The sequence below is a fragment of the Barbus barbus genome, assembly GCF_936440315.1.
Source record: "Barbus barbus genome assembly, chromosome: 5".
In the NCBI taxonomy this organism is placed as follows: domain Eukaryota; kingdom Metazoa; phylum Chordata; class Actinopteri; order Cypriniformes; family Cyprinidae; genus Barbus; species Barbus barbus.
In genome coordinates, this window is record NC_136733.1 from 22,240,773 (window position 1) to 22,259,244 (window position 18,472).

The following is an 18,472-nucleotide window of genomic DNA, read 5'->3' on the forward strand; positions in this document are numbered from 1 at the left end:
TATATTGAGGGTAAGGCAAGAGAAGTATCCTAAACAGGTGTGGTCGATCGAGGACCGGACCAACTTAAGACAGGCTCCATAAAGCAGCTATCACAGTAACAGATGCTAAACAATCCTCTGCGATCTGGAAGAGGAAGTCCAAGGCTTATAAAGCGTGTCTGATGGGATTCAGCTGTATGTCTGTGTAATCAGTGCATTCAGGTGTGCATGCAATCAGTGCAATGGATGATGGGAAATGTAGTCCAGGGTATAGTGTAACAGTCTGTGTAGTGTGAGAGTCCTTGTGGTGAGCGGGTGACCTCTGGTGGTGAGTGAAAGGAAGTTCATAGACCGGATTTGTGACAAAAATGCTCGTAATCAGACTACAGTTACTTTTTTATTGATTACATGATTGCATATTATTCACACAATAGCAATAAATTATTCATCATTTATTGATTCTCTATAATTCCCCTTTTTTATATGTTAAATCTTCCTTTCTAAAATAGTTTACTGCTTATATACATTCAGGAAGTCCAGTTTTGTGAACATTGACACAGAGATCAGTCATTGGTCAGGTGGCTACACAGCATTTGAGCAATGGATTTACAAAAATTGTTCCAGGTTTAAGAAGTGTTTAAACATTACATCAACTACTGAGTAACACTTATTATTTTTATTTGAATTATCACTTAGTGGGTTATTTAACCATTTATTGTTAGGTATTATTGAAAGGCTTTTGTCTGTCAAACTCATTAAATTGCACAAATTCCCGATATTTCTTATTTGCAGACTTTTTCAAACTTGTCATCTGAACCTCTTTCTGATTTTGATGAACTGATTTTTTAAATATTTTACAGGACAACTGCAATTTGTTAATTTGTAAGAAGAGTACTCATCAGTCAGAGAGACAGTTCTGGCCTTTACTTTGAAATAGTGATACATATATAAAATCATGAAAAATCTCCATTCATGTTCATGTGAAGTGTTCAAAAGATAAAATTAATTCTATTTTTTGAGAAAAAAGGTCTAAAAGTGTTTTGAATATAAAGAAAAAACAGTAGGTTCTCAATTTTTGATGCAGCGTGAACTATATCGTACGTCCAGGGTTCTTGTTGCATGTCTTTTATGTGTTTTTTAGAGGATGAATTGAAATCAAATACTGCCATACCTGTCAGACCTCTGTCCTGTGTGTCATGTGTTCCTGCCTCTTGTGCCCTTATTTGGTTTGTTTCCTGTCCTCGTTATGTCATTAGTAGTTTATTCTTGTCCAGCCCTGTTTTCCTTGATTATGCCTAGTATTTAAGTCCTGTCTGTGTAGTGCCATTTCTTCTGGTCTACTCGTTACTCCCCAGTGTTCCTGTCAGTGTCTGCCCTGCCTTGTCTTGTCCTGATGTCCAGTAAAGTCTATTATTTGAGTTACAACGTGTTCCTTGTTCCTCCCTGCTGTGTGCACCGTGACAATACCACCCTTAATACATCTGAATGTGATGTCTACGTAATAAATATTGAGAAAAGAATGGAAAAAAACATGTTTCGGTTTCACTCGAACCATATATGGAAATAGAGCCGCCCTTATATGGTTACTAATGGGTTTTGATGGTCATCTAGTGGAAAAGCTTGGTACTACACCCAAACAAAATTTCACTGAAAGTTCATTTTTTGAGATATCAACCTCAAATTTGGAACACAATTTTTTATTCTCAAACTGCAACATTACACACTAACTGAAGTTAAAAAAGTGAAATCATTAGGACCCCTGAGATTTAAAAATAAATATTTTAATTATTAAGTATCACTGTCACGAATCCTGGCCATGAACTTCCATTCGCTCACCACCAGAGGTCACTCGCTCACTGCATGGACTCTTGCACTACACTACACTACTGGCATTTCACCATTGGATTACATTTCCCATCATCCATTGCACTGACAACACACACAGCTGATTTCACTGATCACACAATCACACACGCTTTATAAGCCTTGTACTTCCTCTCTGTGATCGCTGAGTATTGTATTGCATTTATCCCTCCCCTAGTGTTAGCTGCCTTACCGATACATTCTGTGTTTTTCTGTTTAGTTCCAGTATTGTTCTGCATTTATAACTCTCCTAGTTTTAGCTGCGATACGGAACCCACTTTGTTGTCATAATCTTGCCTTGTGTGTTTTTCTAGTGTTTTGATTCTTGCCCGTGTTTCCTGGATTTACCATTTACCTTGCCGTTTGGACTCTGTTTGCACCTCTCTTGGACTACTGTGCATATACCTGGATTATCTCTCTGCCTTGCCCTGTTGGATATTGCTTGCCGATCGTCGACTCTCGCTAGCCCTAGGATTGCTCTGTGTCTTGCCCTTACCATACCTGTTTGCCGTTGTTTGACCCTACCTGTTTATTGACTGTTTATAAATAAAAGCTTGCACTTGGATCCGCACGTCTCACGTCTTGTTCGCCCCGTTACAATCACATTTGCATGTTCACGGTTCTCTGACATTGGTTGATGGTCATATGGCGTGCAGGTAAACAAAATATTTATTCTTTTTTAGTAAGTGAATTATTTTGATTGTTATTTTAAAATGATTTATTTTTATTACATTTTTTTTATGGTTTAATTACTTGTTAGCCTTTCATTAATCTCACAAACCCCCTGCGGTTCCTTTACAAAACCCAGTACAAACCTTGATGTAATATAATGTTTAATGCACTTCATGTTGTTAATTACAATGAAAGGGAATACATTTTCTCCCTCTTTGTATTTTTACATTAATATGGTACACAATTATCCAATTTAAATCAATGTGATAAACGAGTTAGGACAAAAGTAATCTAAACGTAATCTGATTATATTACCTAAAATGTGTAATGGATTATATAATATATATATATATATATATATTCAGTGGGGATTTCTTTAAGACTGCAAGGGAAGCTCGGCTTCCCCTATAATGTCAAAAAATTAATGGTCAAACATGTACTATTGTGTTAACATTTTATTGATTAAAAATGCGTTAGAACACGTTCATCTCAGAGACGAGTTCGTTCAGAATCAGCTACAAATAGCAGGTGACTCGATTTCCTTCTCATATATTCCCGTAGCATCAGTGTATTTGCCTGTTGAAGCCCAGCGTCCATTGACTTCAATGGGGCTGCTTTGAACAGTTTTTTTCAGTGCTTCAAAACTAGACGCTCATTGGATAAATGCTGTGATTATGTCCCGCCCCCGGACGCTCAGCGGGACTGGACTCCGGGCTTCTGCGTGATGATTGGAGGGTTTGTCGAAAGACTGCGTCTCCTTTTGATTGACAGCAATTGTGTCCTATAAGAAGTCGCTGATGCTGAAGCTATTCTAGGAGCCAGTGTTGCCAACTTAGCGACTTTTCAGACCAACCTACACTGTAAAAAGTCGTTCAGTGCTATTGTCCATATGACTTCATTTTAAAAACTATATTTATTCCAATAAATTAATTTATTTTTGTTTCTTTGGTTTTTTGAGTTATCAATAAGTAAAAAGTGTGAATATTTTCGTAACTTAATATTTTCTATAATAAAATTAATTTAATTGGACTTCACCATAAATTGATTTTACAAAACTCATTTTAAAAGTTTATACCAGACGTAAAAAGACACGACCCGCCCACCTGCAGCAACGGAAGAACAAGCAAATCTTTCAGTCTCGTCTGTTCCAGGAGTTTATTCGAGCAGGGTTTTCCACGGAGACGGATAATTTATACTTCACGTACCCCATGTAAGTAACTCTTTGTATTGTTAAAAGTTTGATTTTACCCTAATTAACGTGTTTGTGTTGTGCAATCTGCAAAAGCATCGCTCTGTTTCCTACAAACTTTTGCGACCGCCAAATTTGAAAGTGCTCTGTCTCAAACAGCTCGTTAACTTGAGCCACATACTGTATAAATCTACGTGTGTGTGCGCTGTATAATAATGTAATATATAATAAAATAATATAATGTTGTCTTTGTGTGATAGTTTAATGTTTCAGAGGTGTTTGTAACTTCAAAAACATTGTCGTGGCTTCGACATTGGTAACTTAGTGGACACACAGACACACACGAAGCCACAGTTAACATTAACGTTAGCTGAGTGATTATCCATTAACGTTAGTCCAAAGCTGTTCAATTATGGTAAAGCAAATATTCGGCATAGTTCATCTTTCACAAAAGTGTATGCTCAAAATGTACTCTATGCATAGGCCTAACTCATAACCCAAATTTCATATTTTTATTGCTCTGTAATTATTGGGTGCAGATGTCTAACCCCTGTCTCTTGATATATTTATATGAATTTTGTTGATGCATTTTAAAACCATTTGTTTAAGTGAGAAGATTTTGACTTATTTGTATTAACATCCCTCCTCCCAATATTGTAATTAGTTAACTGCCTGTAGGTGCTGTATGATATCATTACAAAAATTCAGTGGGGTTTTTACATGAGGTTTCAGATTAATTTCTAAAATAAATTCTGCAATTAACTAAAGTTAATCATTCTTGTTTTGTTCAGCAGGAGAAGACAGGAAGTGGTTGCCAAGTCTCCTGGTGTGGCAGAATTTAAGGAAAAATGGCCTGCCCTCTTCGAACCATTCCCGGTAAGGGACTTATCATTCAGTTTTTCCTGACACAACTCACTTCTGAGAACTTCTTGGAAATTGTGACTTTGACATGAGATAGTAGACTCACTTTTTTGCTTTGCATAAAGTTCAGATGTTGCTAATCTTTAAACCCCCTAAAATAAGTCAAACATTTGCTGTCCTACAGGTAAACTAGGAGTTCTGAAGATGTACTGCGGTTCCCCTGGAAGCAATGTTTATGTCACAGCTGGACAAGCACACCCCAAAGCTCCTCGAGCTCTTTAGTGCCAAGGGAGGAGCAACTGGTCAACGCATCAAAAACTTGATGATGGAACTGATACAGGTGGGGCAAAAGTGGTTACAAAGTTAAAAGATACAATATTAATCAATTGAGTAGGTTGTTTTTCAGTTATCTTGCTTGTATGGGTGTTTTTGTTTGTTTATTAGACTATTTAGAAAAAAAAACTGTCTCAAGTGTTATACCTATTAATATATTATAATGAATAAAAAAGGAAAACTAATACAGACCTAGGGTAATGATGGCATTACAGGGTTGGAGTGAATTTACCAACAAAAATAATTTATTCATTATTGTTTTATTAACTAGGAGCCAAGTGGCACTGCAGTGAAGAAGAGAGATGTCACTCTGAGATGCCTCTTTGAGTATATTGGAGAGAGTGGACAGGAGCTCATCTCTGATTACTGTGTAAGTATTGTCTCAAAGCAGGTTTGGGTCAGTCTGGTGAACAGGTTTAAATTGTGCTGACTGTTAATGTGAACTAACTGAACCAGCATTTGGCAGATAATGGTGGAGTATTTGTTTTTCATCAACAAAGGAGATTGTTTGTCTTAAATACTTTATTTTTTTTTTATCTCAAAGGGGGCTGCAGAGACCACTTTTCATGAGGACCTGAAAATGAAGAATATGAGCATCTATGTCTGCCGTGAGCCAGATGCAGTAGGAATCATCATTGAGGGAATACCAGTCCTTACCAATCTTGGAAATCTGGCCAAAGCATGCTGCTTGGGTTGACACATGCACTTAATCCTGAGTATCCATCCAAGGTTTCCAAAACATTTGAGGACGTGTTTCAAAGACTTTTCGTGGGACTTGACACACTGCGCCCAAGACCAAGCCCCAAGTTCATGACTCTGAAAAACAAGCTCCTTGCCTAGGCACTCAGACATGACTGTCACTCTGCACTTGTCTGTTCAACATCATTATACATTGGACATAACGTTGAATTTTTCAGGATGTTCTAATGGTTTGTCCTTGTCATGTTTTATACTATGCTGCAGGTCATAATTTCTGGAGTGAAAAAAAGTTTATATTTTATACACACAAAATAGCCCTGCTGTGAAGCTGCACTTTAAAAACTGGTCAGTTAGTGGGATCAGTGAGATGTTTAACTAAAGAGGTTTCAAAATATTCACACACGCTGTGAAGGTATTATGCTAAGCTGTACTTTTTAAGTTGAGGTCAGATGCTCATGCTTGTGATCTGTGATGTTAGTGTTAAAATGTTTCAATATTATGTACACACTGTACTGTAAAGGTGTTTTACTAACCAGCAGTTTATAAGCTGATACAGATGTTATTGATTGTTTACACTGTCCAGCTCATTGCTACTGTTTGGATATGGCAATGCAATGATTTAATAAATGTTGGAAATTGACATAGTAGCAACTAATTATTTGAAGCCGTTTACACTTCCAAAACAAAGAAAGGGCAAATTGGTCAAAATTAATAAATCAGAAGACATTAACTAGTATTTTTTCATTTAAATGTTACCTATTTTAATTAAGTCTGTGTATAATATGCTGATATTTTTTACATTGTACTCAATTTATTGGCTTTTTCTGAAAATGCTACTTAATATTTTTGCATACATTGAAATGCATATTAAGTTGCCCTTACTCAAAATATCAGTTAGTTCACTAAACTTGCAAAAAGTAGTTGGAAAACGTTGCCTTAATTTTATTGAGTTAGATCCAAGTAACAGTTTTAACAGTGTAGCGACCCTTTTCCCCAAAAGTGACTAGCGACAAATCTAGCGACTTCTTTTGACAAACCTTAGCGAGCCTCTGTGATCGCTGGTACTACCGCAACGGCGCGAGGTGAGCGCGCACGCACCTCTTTCTCTGTTCAGTGAGCGGCTGAGAGGAGCAGCGCGTTCAGTTCAAATAGATATTATGTTGCTTCTCTAATTTTACATGCAAATATAGCTGAAATCACAGCACAGGAATTGTCTTATCTTGTATGTATTATTTGATTTAATCAGACGACGGCTCGATTATAAATTAGGATTTTTGTGCAGACTAACTTCTTGGGAGGGAGAGCTGGTTATGTATTCTTAAAGGGCTGCGTTTCAGTCACTATATTTCATATTTATCCCGTTTACTGACAACATAAACAGTAAAATATATAAAGGAAAACAGTTTTATTGAGAATTTGGCTGCATTAAAATACAGTATGAGCACAGAGAGACAAACAAATGTAAAAGGCAATATGACGCGATGACGTAATGGATATGCTAATTAGCGCATGACGTCATCTGGCGACATTTAGCGACTTTTCAAACTGGCTTTAGCTACTTTCCATCGAAAGAAGTTGGCAACACTGATTCGAGCTCAGTCCCATAGTGGATTTTGCAAGTGTAGTCAAAAGACAAACTGCTGCAACCTATTTCTTGATATTTGCTTGGAGAAATTGCTGGCCAATTTTCATTATACATTTCACACAATTATACACCACATTCCTTGTTTCAGTTTAACCTAATTCCCACATTTCCTCCATTGAGTTTAATGTTTTTTTAGATCGTTTGTTCATTCATTCATTCATACAGTAGGCCAGGCGGTGAACTAGCCAGCTAGCAAACTGCACACGATGGCAGAATTTACGTATAAATAAATGGACAATTTTTATGATGTAGGCCGAAAATGAGCTTTCCCTCTTTGAAAGACCAGCAGCCGCCACTGTATATATTATACATATACCTTCCCCTCCAAAAGTATTGGAACAGCGAGGCCAATTCCTTTATTTTTGCTGTAGACTAAAAACATTTGGGTTTGACATCAAAAGATGAATGTGAGTGTTGCGAATGATCAGACTGGGTTTGATCCATTTGCAGCTTTTATTAGAATAATCAAACAGGCAGGGTCAAATACCAGCAAAACAGTGCAATAGAGGCAAGGCAGAGGCAAAGTCGGGAGTCAGGTAAAGAGTCGAGGCAGGCGGTGAGAATCAGAGTCCAATAAACAATCCGGGTCGGGGCAGGCAGAGAACAATCACAACCGTGAACAGTCCAAGGTCGAGGATATAAATCAAACACGGGTAGAAAACGCTCAGTAGTGACAGCCGGGGCAAATCAAGACTTCGCAGGGATGTGGTGTGTGTGAGTGGCTTTTATGTGTGTGTATAAATGAGGTGCAGGTGTGATGTGCAGTCAGTCCCAGGTATGAGGTATGATGGGAATTGGAGTTCATGAGTGTGCTAATATTCGGGAGATGGCTCCTTCTGGTGGTGTGAGGGAGGCGGTACAGGAACCTCTTCCGTAACAGAGCCCTCCCCCTGCGAGCGGCTCCTGAAGCGAGGAGGCAAACGACGCTGGGGTCTTCCTCGAGGTCAGGTGGCCGGTCTCTCCGGATGCGTCCGGTGAAACTCCTCAGTGAGAGTGGGGTCAAAGATATCCTCCGCGTTAACCCAGGAGCGCTCCTCCGGACCAAACCCCTCCCAGTCGACCAGGTATTGCAGCGTACCCCCCCGGAGTCTGGAGTCGAGCAACTCGTGCACGTGATACGCCTCCTCGCCGTTAATCAGGATGGGCAGAGGGGTCTGGGGTACGGCTCCTTCCTCCGTCACTCCTCTCGGACCACCAGCGGGTTTCAGGAGAGAAACATGGAATGTGGGAGAAATGCGATAATTAGAAGGACGTTCCAATCAAAATGATACCGGAGAAATTTGTCTAAGAATTTTGAAAGGACCAACATACCTGGGACTGAGTTTTCTGCAAGGGAGTCTGAGTCGCAAATCCCTGGTAGAGAGCCAAACCCATTGGCCGGGAGTATACACTGGAGCGGGGCGACGATGGCGGTTGGCTTGTTGTTCTTGACGTCTGACTGCATGAAGTAAGTGAGTGTGAGCACGGTCCCAAACTGCCTCGCTGTTCTGCAGCCATTCTGTGATTGAAGGCAAGTCGGTGGGCTCGCCCGACCAGGGGAATAGTGGTGGTTGAAAACCCAGAATACATTTGAAGGGGGTCATTCCTGTGGCAGGTTTGGTGAGGGAATTCAGCGCGTACTCTGCCCAGAATAAATATCTGCTCCATTCAGATTGCTGCTGTTGACAGTATGAGCGGAGGAATCGTATAACCTCTTGGTTTAGACGTTCCGTCTGTCCATTGGATTGGGGATGATACCCTGACGTGAGGCTGATGTTAACGTTAAGGTGATTGAAGAAAGCAGTCCATACTCTAGACGTGAATTGTGGCCCTCGGTCTGATACAATATCCTCAGGTAATCTGTAGAATCAAAACACCTGATTGCAGAGCAGTTCGGCCGTCTCCAGATACGTGGGTAGCTTGGGTAAGGGATCAGACGGCAGGCCTTGGAGAACCGATCGACGATGGTGAGTATAGTGGTGTTACCTTGTAAGTTGGGCAGATCTGTAATGAAGTCTATGGCGATGTGGGACCAAGGATATAGCAGACAGTTTGGGAGGCCCTGGCGGATCTTCCGTGGCCTTTGCTGTCTCGGCCACAACGGCTACGGGCATATGGGGAAAATTAGGAATGCAGGGGGGCTCTCTTGAGGGCGCTCTAGAGGAGTGGGCACTTGAGGGTGCCCTGGAGGAGCGGAGCTGGCTGGGACCAGCGAAGACGCAGGAGACGATGAAGGGCTGGCTGGGACCAGCGGAGACAAAGGAGACTCAGGAGATGATGGGAGGCTGGCTGGGACCAGCGGAGACGATGGAGGGCTGGACGGGTCCAGCGGAGACGAGAGAGGATTGGGGTTTGCATCTGTGGCCCTTTCTGAACTGGATGCGGGGGCTGGAGCAGACACGGGAGCGAACTCTGGGACTGTAGCCGAGACTGGAGCGAGCTCTTGGGCTGGACTACACTACATCCCATCATAAACCACCAGTATTCCTAGGGGCAGGCGGTGGTTGTATGTGGATGTGCGGCAGTTGGATCGTGGATGTGCAGCCAACAAAGCCATATATATATATATATACACACTCACCGGCCACTTTATTAGGTACACCTTGCTAGTACCGGGTTGGACCCCCTTTTGCCTTCAGAACTGCCTTAATTCTTCGTGGCATAGATTCAACAAGGTGTTGAAACATTCCTCAGAGATTTTGGTCCATATTGACATGATAGCATCACGCAGTTGCTGCAGATTTATCGGCTGCACATCCATGATGCGAATCTCCTGTTCCACCACATCCTAATGGTGCTCTATTGGATTGAGATCTGGTGACTGTGGAGGCCATTTGAGTAAAGTGAACTCATTGTCATGTTCAAGAAACCATTCCAGAGATGATTTGAGCTTTGTGACATGGTGCATTATCCTGCTGGAAGTAGCCATCAGAAGATGGGTACACTGTAGTCATAAAGGGATGGACATGGTCAGCAACAATACTCAGGTAGGCTGTGGCGTTTAAACTATGCTCAATTGGTACTAATGGGCCCAAAGGGTGTCAAGAAAATATCCCCACACCATTACACCACCACCACCAGCCTGAACCGTTGAGACAAGGCAGGATGGATCCATGCTTTCATGTTCTTTACGCCAAATTCTGACCCTACCATCTGAATGTTGCAGCAGAAATCGAGACTCGTCAGACCAGGCAACGTTTTTCCTATCTTCTATTGTCCAATTTTGGTGAGCCTGTGTGAATTGTAGCCTCCGTTTTCTGTTCTTAGCTGACAGGAGCGGCACCCGGTGTGGTCTTTTGCTCCTGTAGCCCATCTGCTTTTGTAGCCCATTTGTGTTACCAAGCAATTGAACAGGTGTACCTAATAAAGTGGCCAGTGAGTGTATATATTATTAATCGCTTTAATCAATGAATCGCATCCAAAATAAAAGTTTTTGTTTACATAATATATGTGTGTGTACTGAGTATATTTATTATTTATATATAAATACACACATGCATGTATATATTTAAGAAAAATATGTTCCCATTCGAAAGGGAGCTCCACGCTGCATCCTCTAGAGGGTGCTATGGGAATGCCTTCAGTGTGACCGGTGTCTGAAGCATGAATGAAAAAACAACAATGAACTTGACATCGACAGGCGGCAGCCTATGACGTAAGTGACTGCGGGTATAAAAGAGCACCTGTTGTAATACATCATCCACTTCTTTGTCTTCAAGCCCTTGTGTAAGGAAGCGCACGTGTTTGACTCACGAGAGAATAGGATGCGCTCATTGTTGGCATTCAAAGGGCTACTACTAGCAGAGGTAAAGCCTGTCTTTACTCAAGTTTTAGTCAATGTTTGCACGAGCACGTTCGCCTCTCCAGGGAGTTGAACAAGATTAATGCAGTGTATTGTCGTCAGTTTCTGTTCTCTCCTGATTCTTGAAGAATTTAGTGTTTGAACAGTGTGTTTGGCTCTCGGGGGAGCTAAATGTACGCTGTGAGGTGTGACTGCGTTAAGTATGCCTCGAATGCTTAATTGTCCATAAAAGGTTGAGAATTGAGCGCCTCTCACCTGTTTTTTGGGTCTCGCGGCTGCCGGGGCAGTTAGACAGACAGATCATTGGGATTGTAGGCGGGACATGGAAGGAATATGACGAGGAGTGCTTTCTCTTTCAGAATTCCTTTTTTGTTTCTATTTTTTTTTTTCAGAATAGAAACTGTGTAATGAATGTTTTTAGGTTAAGCATTGTTTGTGCTCCTCTCACCTAGAGAGTTAGACTGAGCAGTCTGCTCCCTAGAATAATAAAAAACAATTTGCAGTTATGTCGGGTTGTGAGCCTCCCTGATCAGCTGTTCTTGAGCCTGGTGCACTCCCCTCCCTTTGGTGGCCACTATGCTTAGATTACAGTTCCCTAGAGCTCCGCTTAGGCAGTACTATTATGGCACTTTTCCACTGCATGGTACAGTACGGTACGGTTCAGTACAGCTCACTTTTGGGGGGGTTTTCCACTGGGTACAGTACCTGGTACTTTTTTTAGTACCACCTCAGCCGAAATTCCAAGCGAGCTGTACCGTTACCAAAACATGACGTGTAAACTCTGCTGATCATCTGCCAGAGAAAATCGTCACTGCCTGCGTCATTGAACTTGCGGCACGAGACACAACAGACCCACTATATTTAAATCGGCACAGCCAGCGAAGGATTGAACGCAACTGTTTTGAATGAGCGCACCTTTTTTTTTTTCACAACCAAAAAAATGTCTGTTTCGTTGTCTGTTGAGGAAGTACAGACAATTCTCTCGTTGATAGCCGAGGAGCGGATCCAGCGAAAGCTTGATGGAGTGATGCGGAATTAAAAAGTTTTTCAGGAGTCACGGTCAGTAGAGGTGGTGTGACCATAACGACACGTGAATAATCCCGCCCACTCTAAAGCGGTACTAAACTGCAGTGGAAACAAACCGAGCCGAACTGAGCCGTGTCGTGCCGTTCCGAGCCATGCCGAGTCGTACCACGCAATGGAAAAGCGCCATTAGTGTAGCTAAGCTCTATAGCGAGCCTCACTACGGTCTCGGGTGTTGAGTGTGGCTAGGTCTCGTCTCGTTCTAGGGAGTCATGATGCTGAGACCTCCACTCTTAAGAGCTCATCAACCAGGGCTGAGTGTTGTTAGGCTTCCTCTCATTTAAGAGAGATATTCTGCTGAAGCCTCCGCTCTCCAGAGCTCCGCTTAGGCAGTATGAATGTGTAGGCTCTTTCTTTGAGCCTCACTAACTGTCTCTAGCGTTGAGTGTAGTCAGGTCTCCTATGCTGAGATCTCCACACTTAAGAGCTCCTCTTCTAGGGCTGAGTGTTGCTAGGCTTTCTCTAGTTTTAGAAGAGCACCGCTCAGGCAGTATTAATGAGTAGGCTCTTTCTTCTGAGCCTCATTAACTGTCTCCAGTAGCCAGGTCTCCTCTCATTTTAGAGAATCTTTATGCTGAGACCTCCACTCTTAAGAGCTCCTCGACTAGGGTTGAGTGTTGCTAGGCTTCCTCTCATTTAAGAGAGTCATTCTGCGGAAGCCTCCGCTCTCCAGAGCTCCGTTTAGGCAGCACTATTAGTATGTAGGCTCTTTTGTGAGCCTCGCTAGCTGTCTCTAGAGCTGAATGTAGTCAGATCTCCTCTCGTTCTAGAGAGTCATCATGCTGAGACCTCCACTCTTAAGAGCTCCTCAACTAGGGTTGAGTGTTGTTAGGCTTCCTCTCATTTAAGAAAGTCATCCTGTTGAAGCCTCCACTCTTCAGAGCTCCGTCTTTGGCAGTAATATGAGTTTGTAGACTCTTTCCTTTGAGCCTCACTAACTGCCTTTGGCGTTGAGTGTAGCTAGGTCTCCTCTCGCTTTAGAGAGTCGATATACAGAGACCTCCACTCTTAGGGTTTCATACTTTGGTGGGTGAGCTAGTCTATGATGTGGCAATATGTCGCTGGTATATCGTTCCCATAGCGCCTTCTAGAGGACGCAGCGTGGAGTTCCCTATCGAAAGGGAATGTACGAAAGTTACATGGTTACGCATGTAACCATGGCTCCCTGAGAATAGGGAACGAGACGCTGCATCTCTTTGCCATGCTTTGGGCATTCCTGCGTCTCCTTCAGATGAAGAAGTGGATGACGTATTACACAGGTGCTATTTTATACCCGCAGTCGCTTACGTCATAGGCTGCCGCTTGCCAATGTCGAGTTCATTGTCGTTTTTTCATTCATGCTTCAGACACCGGTCACGCTGAAGGCGTTCCCATAGCGCCCTCTAGAGGATGCAACGTCTCGTTCCCTATTCTCAGGGAACCATGGTTAAATGCGTAACCTGAGACGTTATATTTGTATATTAAAATATATTTATATATAATATAAATTATATAAATATATACATGTAAATACATGTAAAAAATTTCCAAATATATACTGTATGAGTGTATTTATATATACATGTACACACATACTGTATATATATTTATTTCAAACTGGAAATGTTATCTACCGTCATCTACCATCTACCGATGGTATCTAACATGTACTGTCATGTAGTTCATTTTTATGTAAAGTCAGGAAAGTGCAACCATGGAAGCACACTAATAACCTTGACCTAATGAAACGTGAATGGAGAGGCTTTCATATTGGTAATAATATCACTATGGTGTGTATTTTATCAGTTATGCCACACTTCATTTATTTCAAACTGAGATGGAGAGAGAGAGTGGTCAGAAATCTTTTTTTGATTCTATTGCTTACTTTTCTTTGCTCTTTTGCATTACATGGTTGATTTAGCATGGTCCCGGAGGATTAGCAAACCATTAGACATGACTCTGAAACGGACCTCATAGCCCACGGCTGATAATGGCTTGTTTTAATGCTGTATGTACCGGAGTGATTCCTTCAACTGTGCATAGGTCCTGGCCTGGGGGATTTCTTTTAGACAGACATGTCAGACGGATTTCAGACCAATAATTTTTAAGCGCAGGATCACTGTTGCCATAGGGGGTAGAAACAAAAATCAACATTATGTGAATGAGACTGATGACAAGACAGAACAGAAGCTAATGTCTTTGATGTCCAAAACCCCCAACCCAACAGAAAAATACAGCAAAAACATTATACATAGTGAAATCTAACCTAAAATATCTGTGAATATATTTTATAATGTAATTTATTCTGATGGCAAAGCTGAATTTCAGCATCATTACTCTAGTCTTCAGTGTCACATAGTCCTTCAGAAACCATTCTAATATGCTAATTTGATACATAAGAAACATTACTTATTATTATCAATGTTAAAATTTTTTGCACTGCTTGTTTGTTTTTACATTTAACTTTTAATTTTTCAGGATTCTTTGATGAATAGAAACCTTAAAAGAACAGCATTTATTTAAAATAGAAATCTTTTGTAATATTATAAATTCCTTTACTTTGATCAGTTTAATGCATCCTTGTTGAATAAGTGTATTTGTTTATTTGGGAAAAAAAATCTGACTTACAAACTTAATGTCAGTCCTCTGTCCTGTGTGTCATGTGTTCCTGCCTCTTGTGTCCATATTTGGTTTGTTTCCTGTCCTTGTTAAATGTAATCATTAGTTAATTCTTGTCCAGCCGTGTTCGTCTCATTAGCTATGAGTTACCTGTGTATTTATAGTCCTGTCTATTCAGTTTGATTTGGTTCTGGACTACTCGTTACCCCCTGGTGTTTCCTGTCTGTATGCCATGCCATGCCATGCCATGCCATGCCTTGTCCTGATGTCTACATTAAAGACTATGATTTGAGTTTACGTCCTCATCTGCGTGTTCCTGTGTCCTCTTCGTGTGTGCACCGTGACAGAAGACCAGACCCAAACCAAACTGAATAGACAGGACTATAAATACACAAGTAAATCATAGATAATGAGACGAACACGGCTGGACAAGAATTAACTAATGATTACATTTAACAAGGACAGGAACAAACCAAATATGAACACAAGAGGCAGGAACACATGACGCACACGACAGAGGACAGACACTTAATAGTAATAAATGCATCTCTTAAATATAAAAGAAAATGTGAAGCTGAGAACTCAACATTAAATATTCTGAACTGTTTAAAATTCAAATGAAACATCAGCACATCTTTAGAAACCTTGGGCCTTGATTTGAGTGCACTTCTTTAACAGATTTATGTCAGTAAAAATACTGGAATGCGTATTTATTTGTAGGCTTAATAAATAATACCTCAACAAATGTTTTATTCATTCAAAACAATCTGATTATGACATGCAGATCTAACACCCTACTAAAATCGCATGGCATTAAGCTAAGAAACTAGGAAGAAACATGAAGAAATACTCTAGCCATACATAAAAATGTCCAGCTGAAGAGAACAAAGAGGGAATACATGCAAACTATTGATGTCTGAGGAGAGCTATTAAGTTACAATGGCAAGATAATTTGCAGAAAGAATAGGGGGACCATTAGTCACAATTATGAAACGTTTTATAAATGCTGCCATGTGAACTGATAAAGCACACACGCTTTTAAATAAGCTTTAAGCCATATATCACACCCCACTCAACCTTTTTTCGACATTTGAAAGCACCTAAAGTACCATCCTGTGCATGCTTGACTTGCCTGCAAAGCAATGTTTATGTGGCTGTAATCAAATGGCCGTAATCCCACCTTTTAAAGCATTGAAAGGCCGGTATAATGAGTTAATGGAGGAACTGTATGGGGTTCATTTTAGGTGGAAGATTGCATTCATACCAGCGCTTCTGGCCGCTGTCACAGAGGTGGTCCCATTCCAGTGGGTCTAATAGAGGGATCTTATCTGATCCCGGTGAGCCTCTGATCCACACTTTTCGACAGCACAAAGTGCAGCGTATCTCTGGAGGATTAGACGGCAACTGCAGAAATGCCCTCTCGCTCAAAACTCCCACCTAATGTGTGTGTAGATGTGCCTGTGTGTGTTTGAGAAGGCAGGAGGGAGATCACAGCTTGCACACATCCACCATGATGGGGGTGGATCTGTGCGATCTTAAAGTATCTCACACACACACACACACACAGTTGTTGCATGCCTAGCACCCATCACTGTTTTTTTTACTGTGCATGGTGCCTTTATATACCACAGAACTCATCAAAGATAGTTTACAAAAGGCGTGTGTGTGCAAAGAGTTTGAGATGTCACCTCACAGGGCTTTGCTCCATGGTAGGCAAACTGTCTTTGTAGAGACGAGAATTACTGAATTATAAATCGAGCAGAATCGCATCACAGTCAGAAAGGAATCGTGAAACACTTTCTTTGTCACAGCAATGTGTGAATTTTGTGAAGCAACTTGTGAAAGAAGCTATATAGCTATCTTCAGGCCTGAGGAACAATAACTTTTTTTTGGATATCTGTTTTAGAAGTTCTGAGGTGTCAGAGCTGTGAGTCTTTTATTGATCATCTGAGTTATTTAGAGATACAATTATCAGCTGACTTTTTAAATATACTTTGCACATCTGATGAAAAGTCCCTTATGTGACGCACAATGCAGCTCTTTTTTTATTGGTTTGCAAGTCACAGGGTATTATTTGTGTGCTAAATTTTATTCAGCATCTAGTACTGCTTAGTAATGCACAGTTTTCCACTGTATGTTTTGATCCATGTGCTATTGCTTTAACTCTTGTGCTGTGCTGAAAATCATACACCTAATTTGGTGTTCCCATTTAAAAATGACTGGCCTTTTAAAACTGCTTGCAAATCTCTCATTATGCTATAAAAAAATCTTGGGTTTAAAATTTTTGTCTCAATTCTTGGGTTCAAAAACCGAGGTGCATAAGCAAGCCGATGAGGCCTATGCCCAATCCATATGACCAGTTTTTGTAGGCTGGCTATTTCTGATAGGGAACACCACAAGTGTAGCAAGGTGGGGAAAAATAAATAAATCACCAAAAACTTAAAAAAAAAAAAAAAATTTGGTGGGGAGGTTGAATTTAACTAGCATTTTCGGGAAAAATAAAAATCCTTACCAGGTCAAAATGACCGGAACACAACATTAGGGTTAAAAAGGCTATTAATTCTAATATTGGCTCACATTAGATGAGTTAAGGACATGAACTAAAAACAAGGATTAAAAAAAAAAAAGAAAAATCAAATGAACCAGAAAACACGAGACAGGGAAAATGTAAAATGCTTATTAATTAGTGTTACTGAAGATAGCAATAAATCTATTCTTAAATATATTTTCTTTCATGTTAACTTTATCTTAAATCAATATTTACATTAGATATTAAATATGTATTTAATTTCCAAATAGTCTGGGAGTCTTGAAGCTGTTAAAGCAAACTATTATCTATTCTGCTACATGGGTGTTTTTTTTTATTAATTTTTTATATGCCTTTCTCTTGTTTTTCTAGAGGATAAAAACCACAGACCAGAATGGCTGTATTTTTTCAGGTTCTATGGCATTGTTTTATGAGAGCTTTTATGAGCATTTAAAAATGTATCCATTTAAATTATGCTGACGTTTAGTAGGCACGACAACTTTAAATACAAGTAATCAAACATTTAAGAGTAGACCAAATCTAAAAGAAATTAGCTATTTTAATGTAAAATATGCTTGTAAAATGCAAAAAAAAAAAATCTTGAGATCTACAATAAATTAATGATTGCACGTGGACAACATAATATGCTGTTTTCTTTTGCTGTTATGTGACTAAACTTAGAGTTTTTTTTACCACAAATATGGTACACAATGTATAAGACAAGGGGAAAACTGTAATTAATCATCAAGAAACATTATTTAAACATGCTAGATGTTATGAAGAGCTTGTGTGTTGATACAATCTATCAACTACTATCCTTTCAATATTACCACAGTTTTAAAGAAGAAATTCACCTGACATGTTCTGGATTTGCCACCGACAGAAGATGTAAAACAGAAAGAAAAAGGGCACACACAAAGCAATGGAGGTTAATAAATTTTGCGGATACTAAAAATGTTAGCTGAGTAAAAACCATACCGGGCCTTTCATGCATAAGAGTGTGGCTTCTCATGAAAAGGGCCATGTCAGCGTTTTGCTCGGGCCCTGTGCTCAGAGTGCACTCACTGTGAAACGAACATTATTTCATTATCAAATCAATCTGCTCTGACATTTATTGCATTTTTAATGAAAACTCAGAAATGTATCCACCATAGCCTCTCCCTGCTTGCAACAGTTAATTCAGAATTTTCCTGATTTACAGCAAAAATGACTCTCTACAGTATTAGCAGTAAAATTAATGTT

At 40.2% G+C, this 18,472-nt stretch overlaps 1 protein-coding gene across 3 annotated transcripts; it reads left to right on the plus strand.

Moving 5' to 3' along the window:
* Positions 1–3,328: 3,328 nt before the first annotated feature.
* On the plus strand, positions 3,329–6,235 carry LOC306869235 (uncharacterized protein). 3 transcript variants are annotated; one of them, XM_079415911.1, is made up of 6 exons: positions 3,329–3,503; positions 3,593–3,724; positions 4,498–4,579; positions 4,749–4,904; positions 5,169–5,267; positions 5,442–6,235. In XM_079415911.1, exons 4-6 carry the CDS (start codon positions 4,794–4,796, stop codon positions 5,592–5,594), a joined length of 363 nt encoding a protein of 120 aa, XP_079272037.1. In that variant the 5' UTR covers positions 3,329–3,503; positions 3,593–3,724; positions 4,498–4,579; positions 4,749–4,793; the 3' UTR covers positions 5,595–6,235. The 3 variants fall into 3 exon arrangements, with proteins under 3 accessions (XP_079272037.1, XP_079272038.1, XP_079272039.1); XM_079415912.1 differs by having other exon boundaries at positions 3,360–3,724; XM_079415913.1 differs by lacking the exon at positions 3,329–3,503 and having other exon boundaries at positions 3,607–3,724; positions 4,495–4,579.
* Positions 6,236–18,472: the final 12,237 nt, after the last annotated feature.

Bases quoted from the DNA above. Each gene is read 5' to 3' on its own strand.
- LOC306869235 (XM_079415911.1), top strand. From the start codon at position 4,794: ATGTTTATGTCACAGCTGGACAAGCACACCCCAAAGCTCCTCGAGCTC. The intron at 4,905-5,168 runs GTGGGGCAAAAG...TTTATTAACTAG, and splicing joins TGATGATGGAACTGATACAG to GAGCCAAGTGGCACTGCAGT. The intron at 5,268-5,441 runs GTAAGTATTGTC...TTTATCTCAAAG, and splicing joins AGCTCATCTCTGATTACTGT to GGGGCTGCAGAGACCACTTT.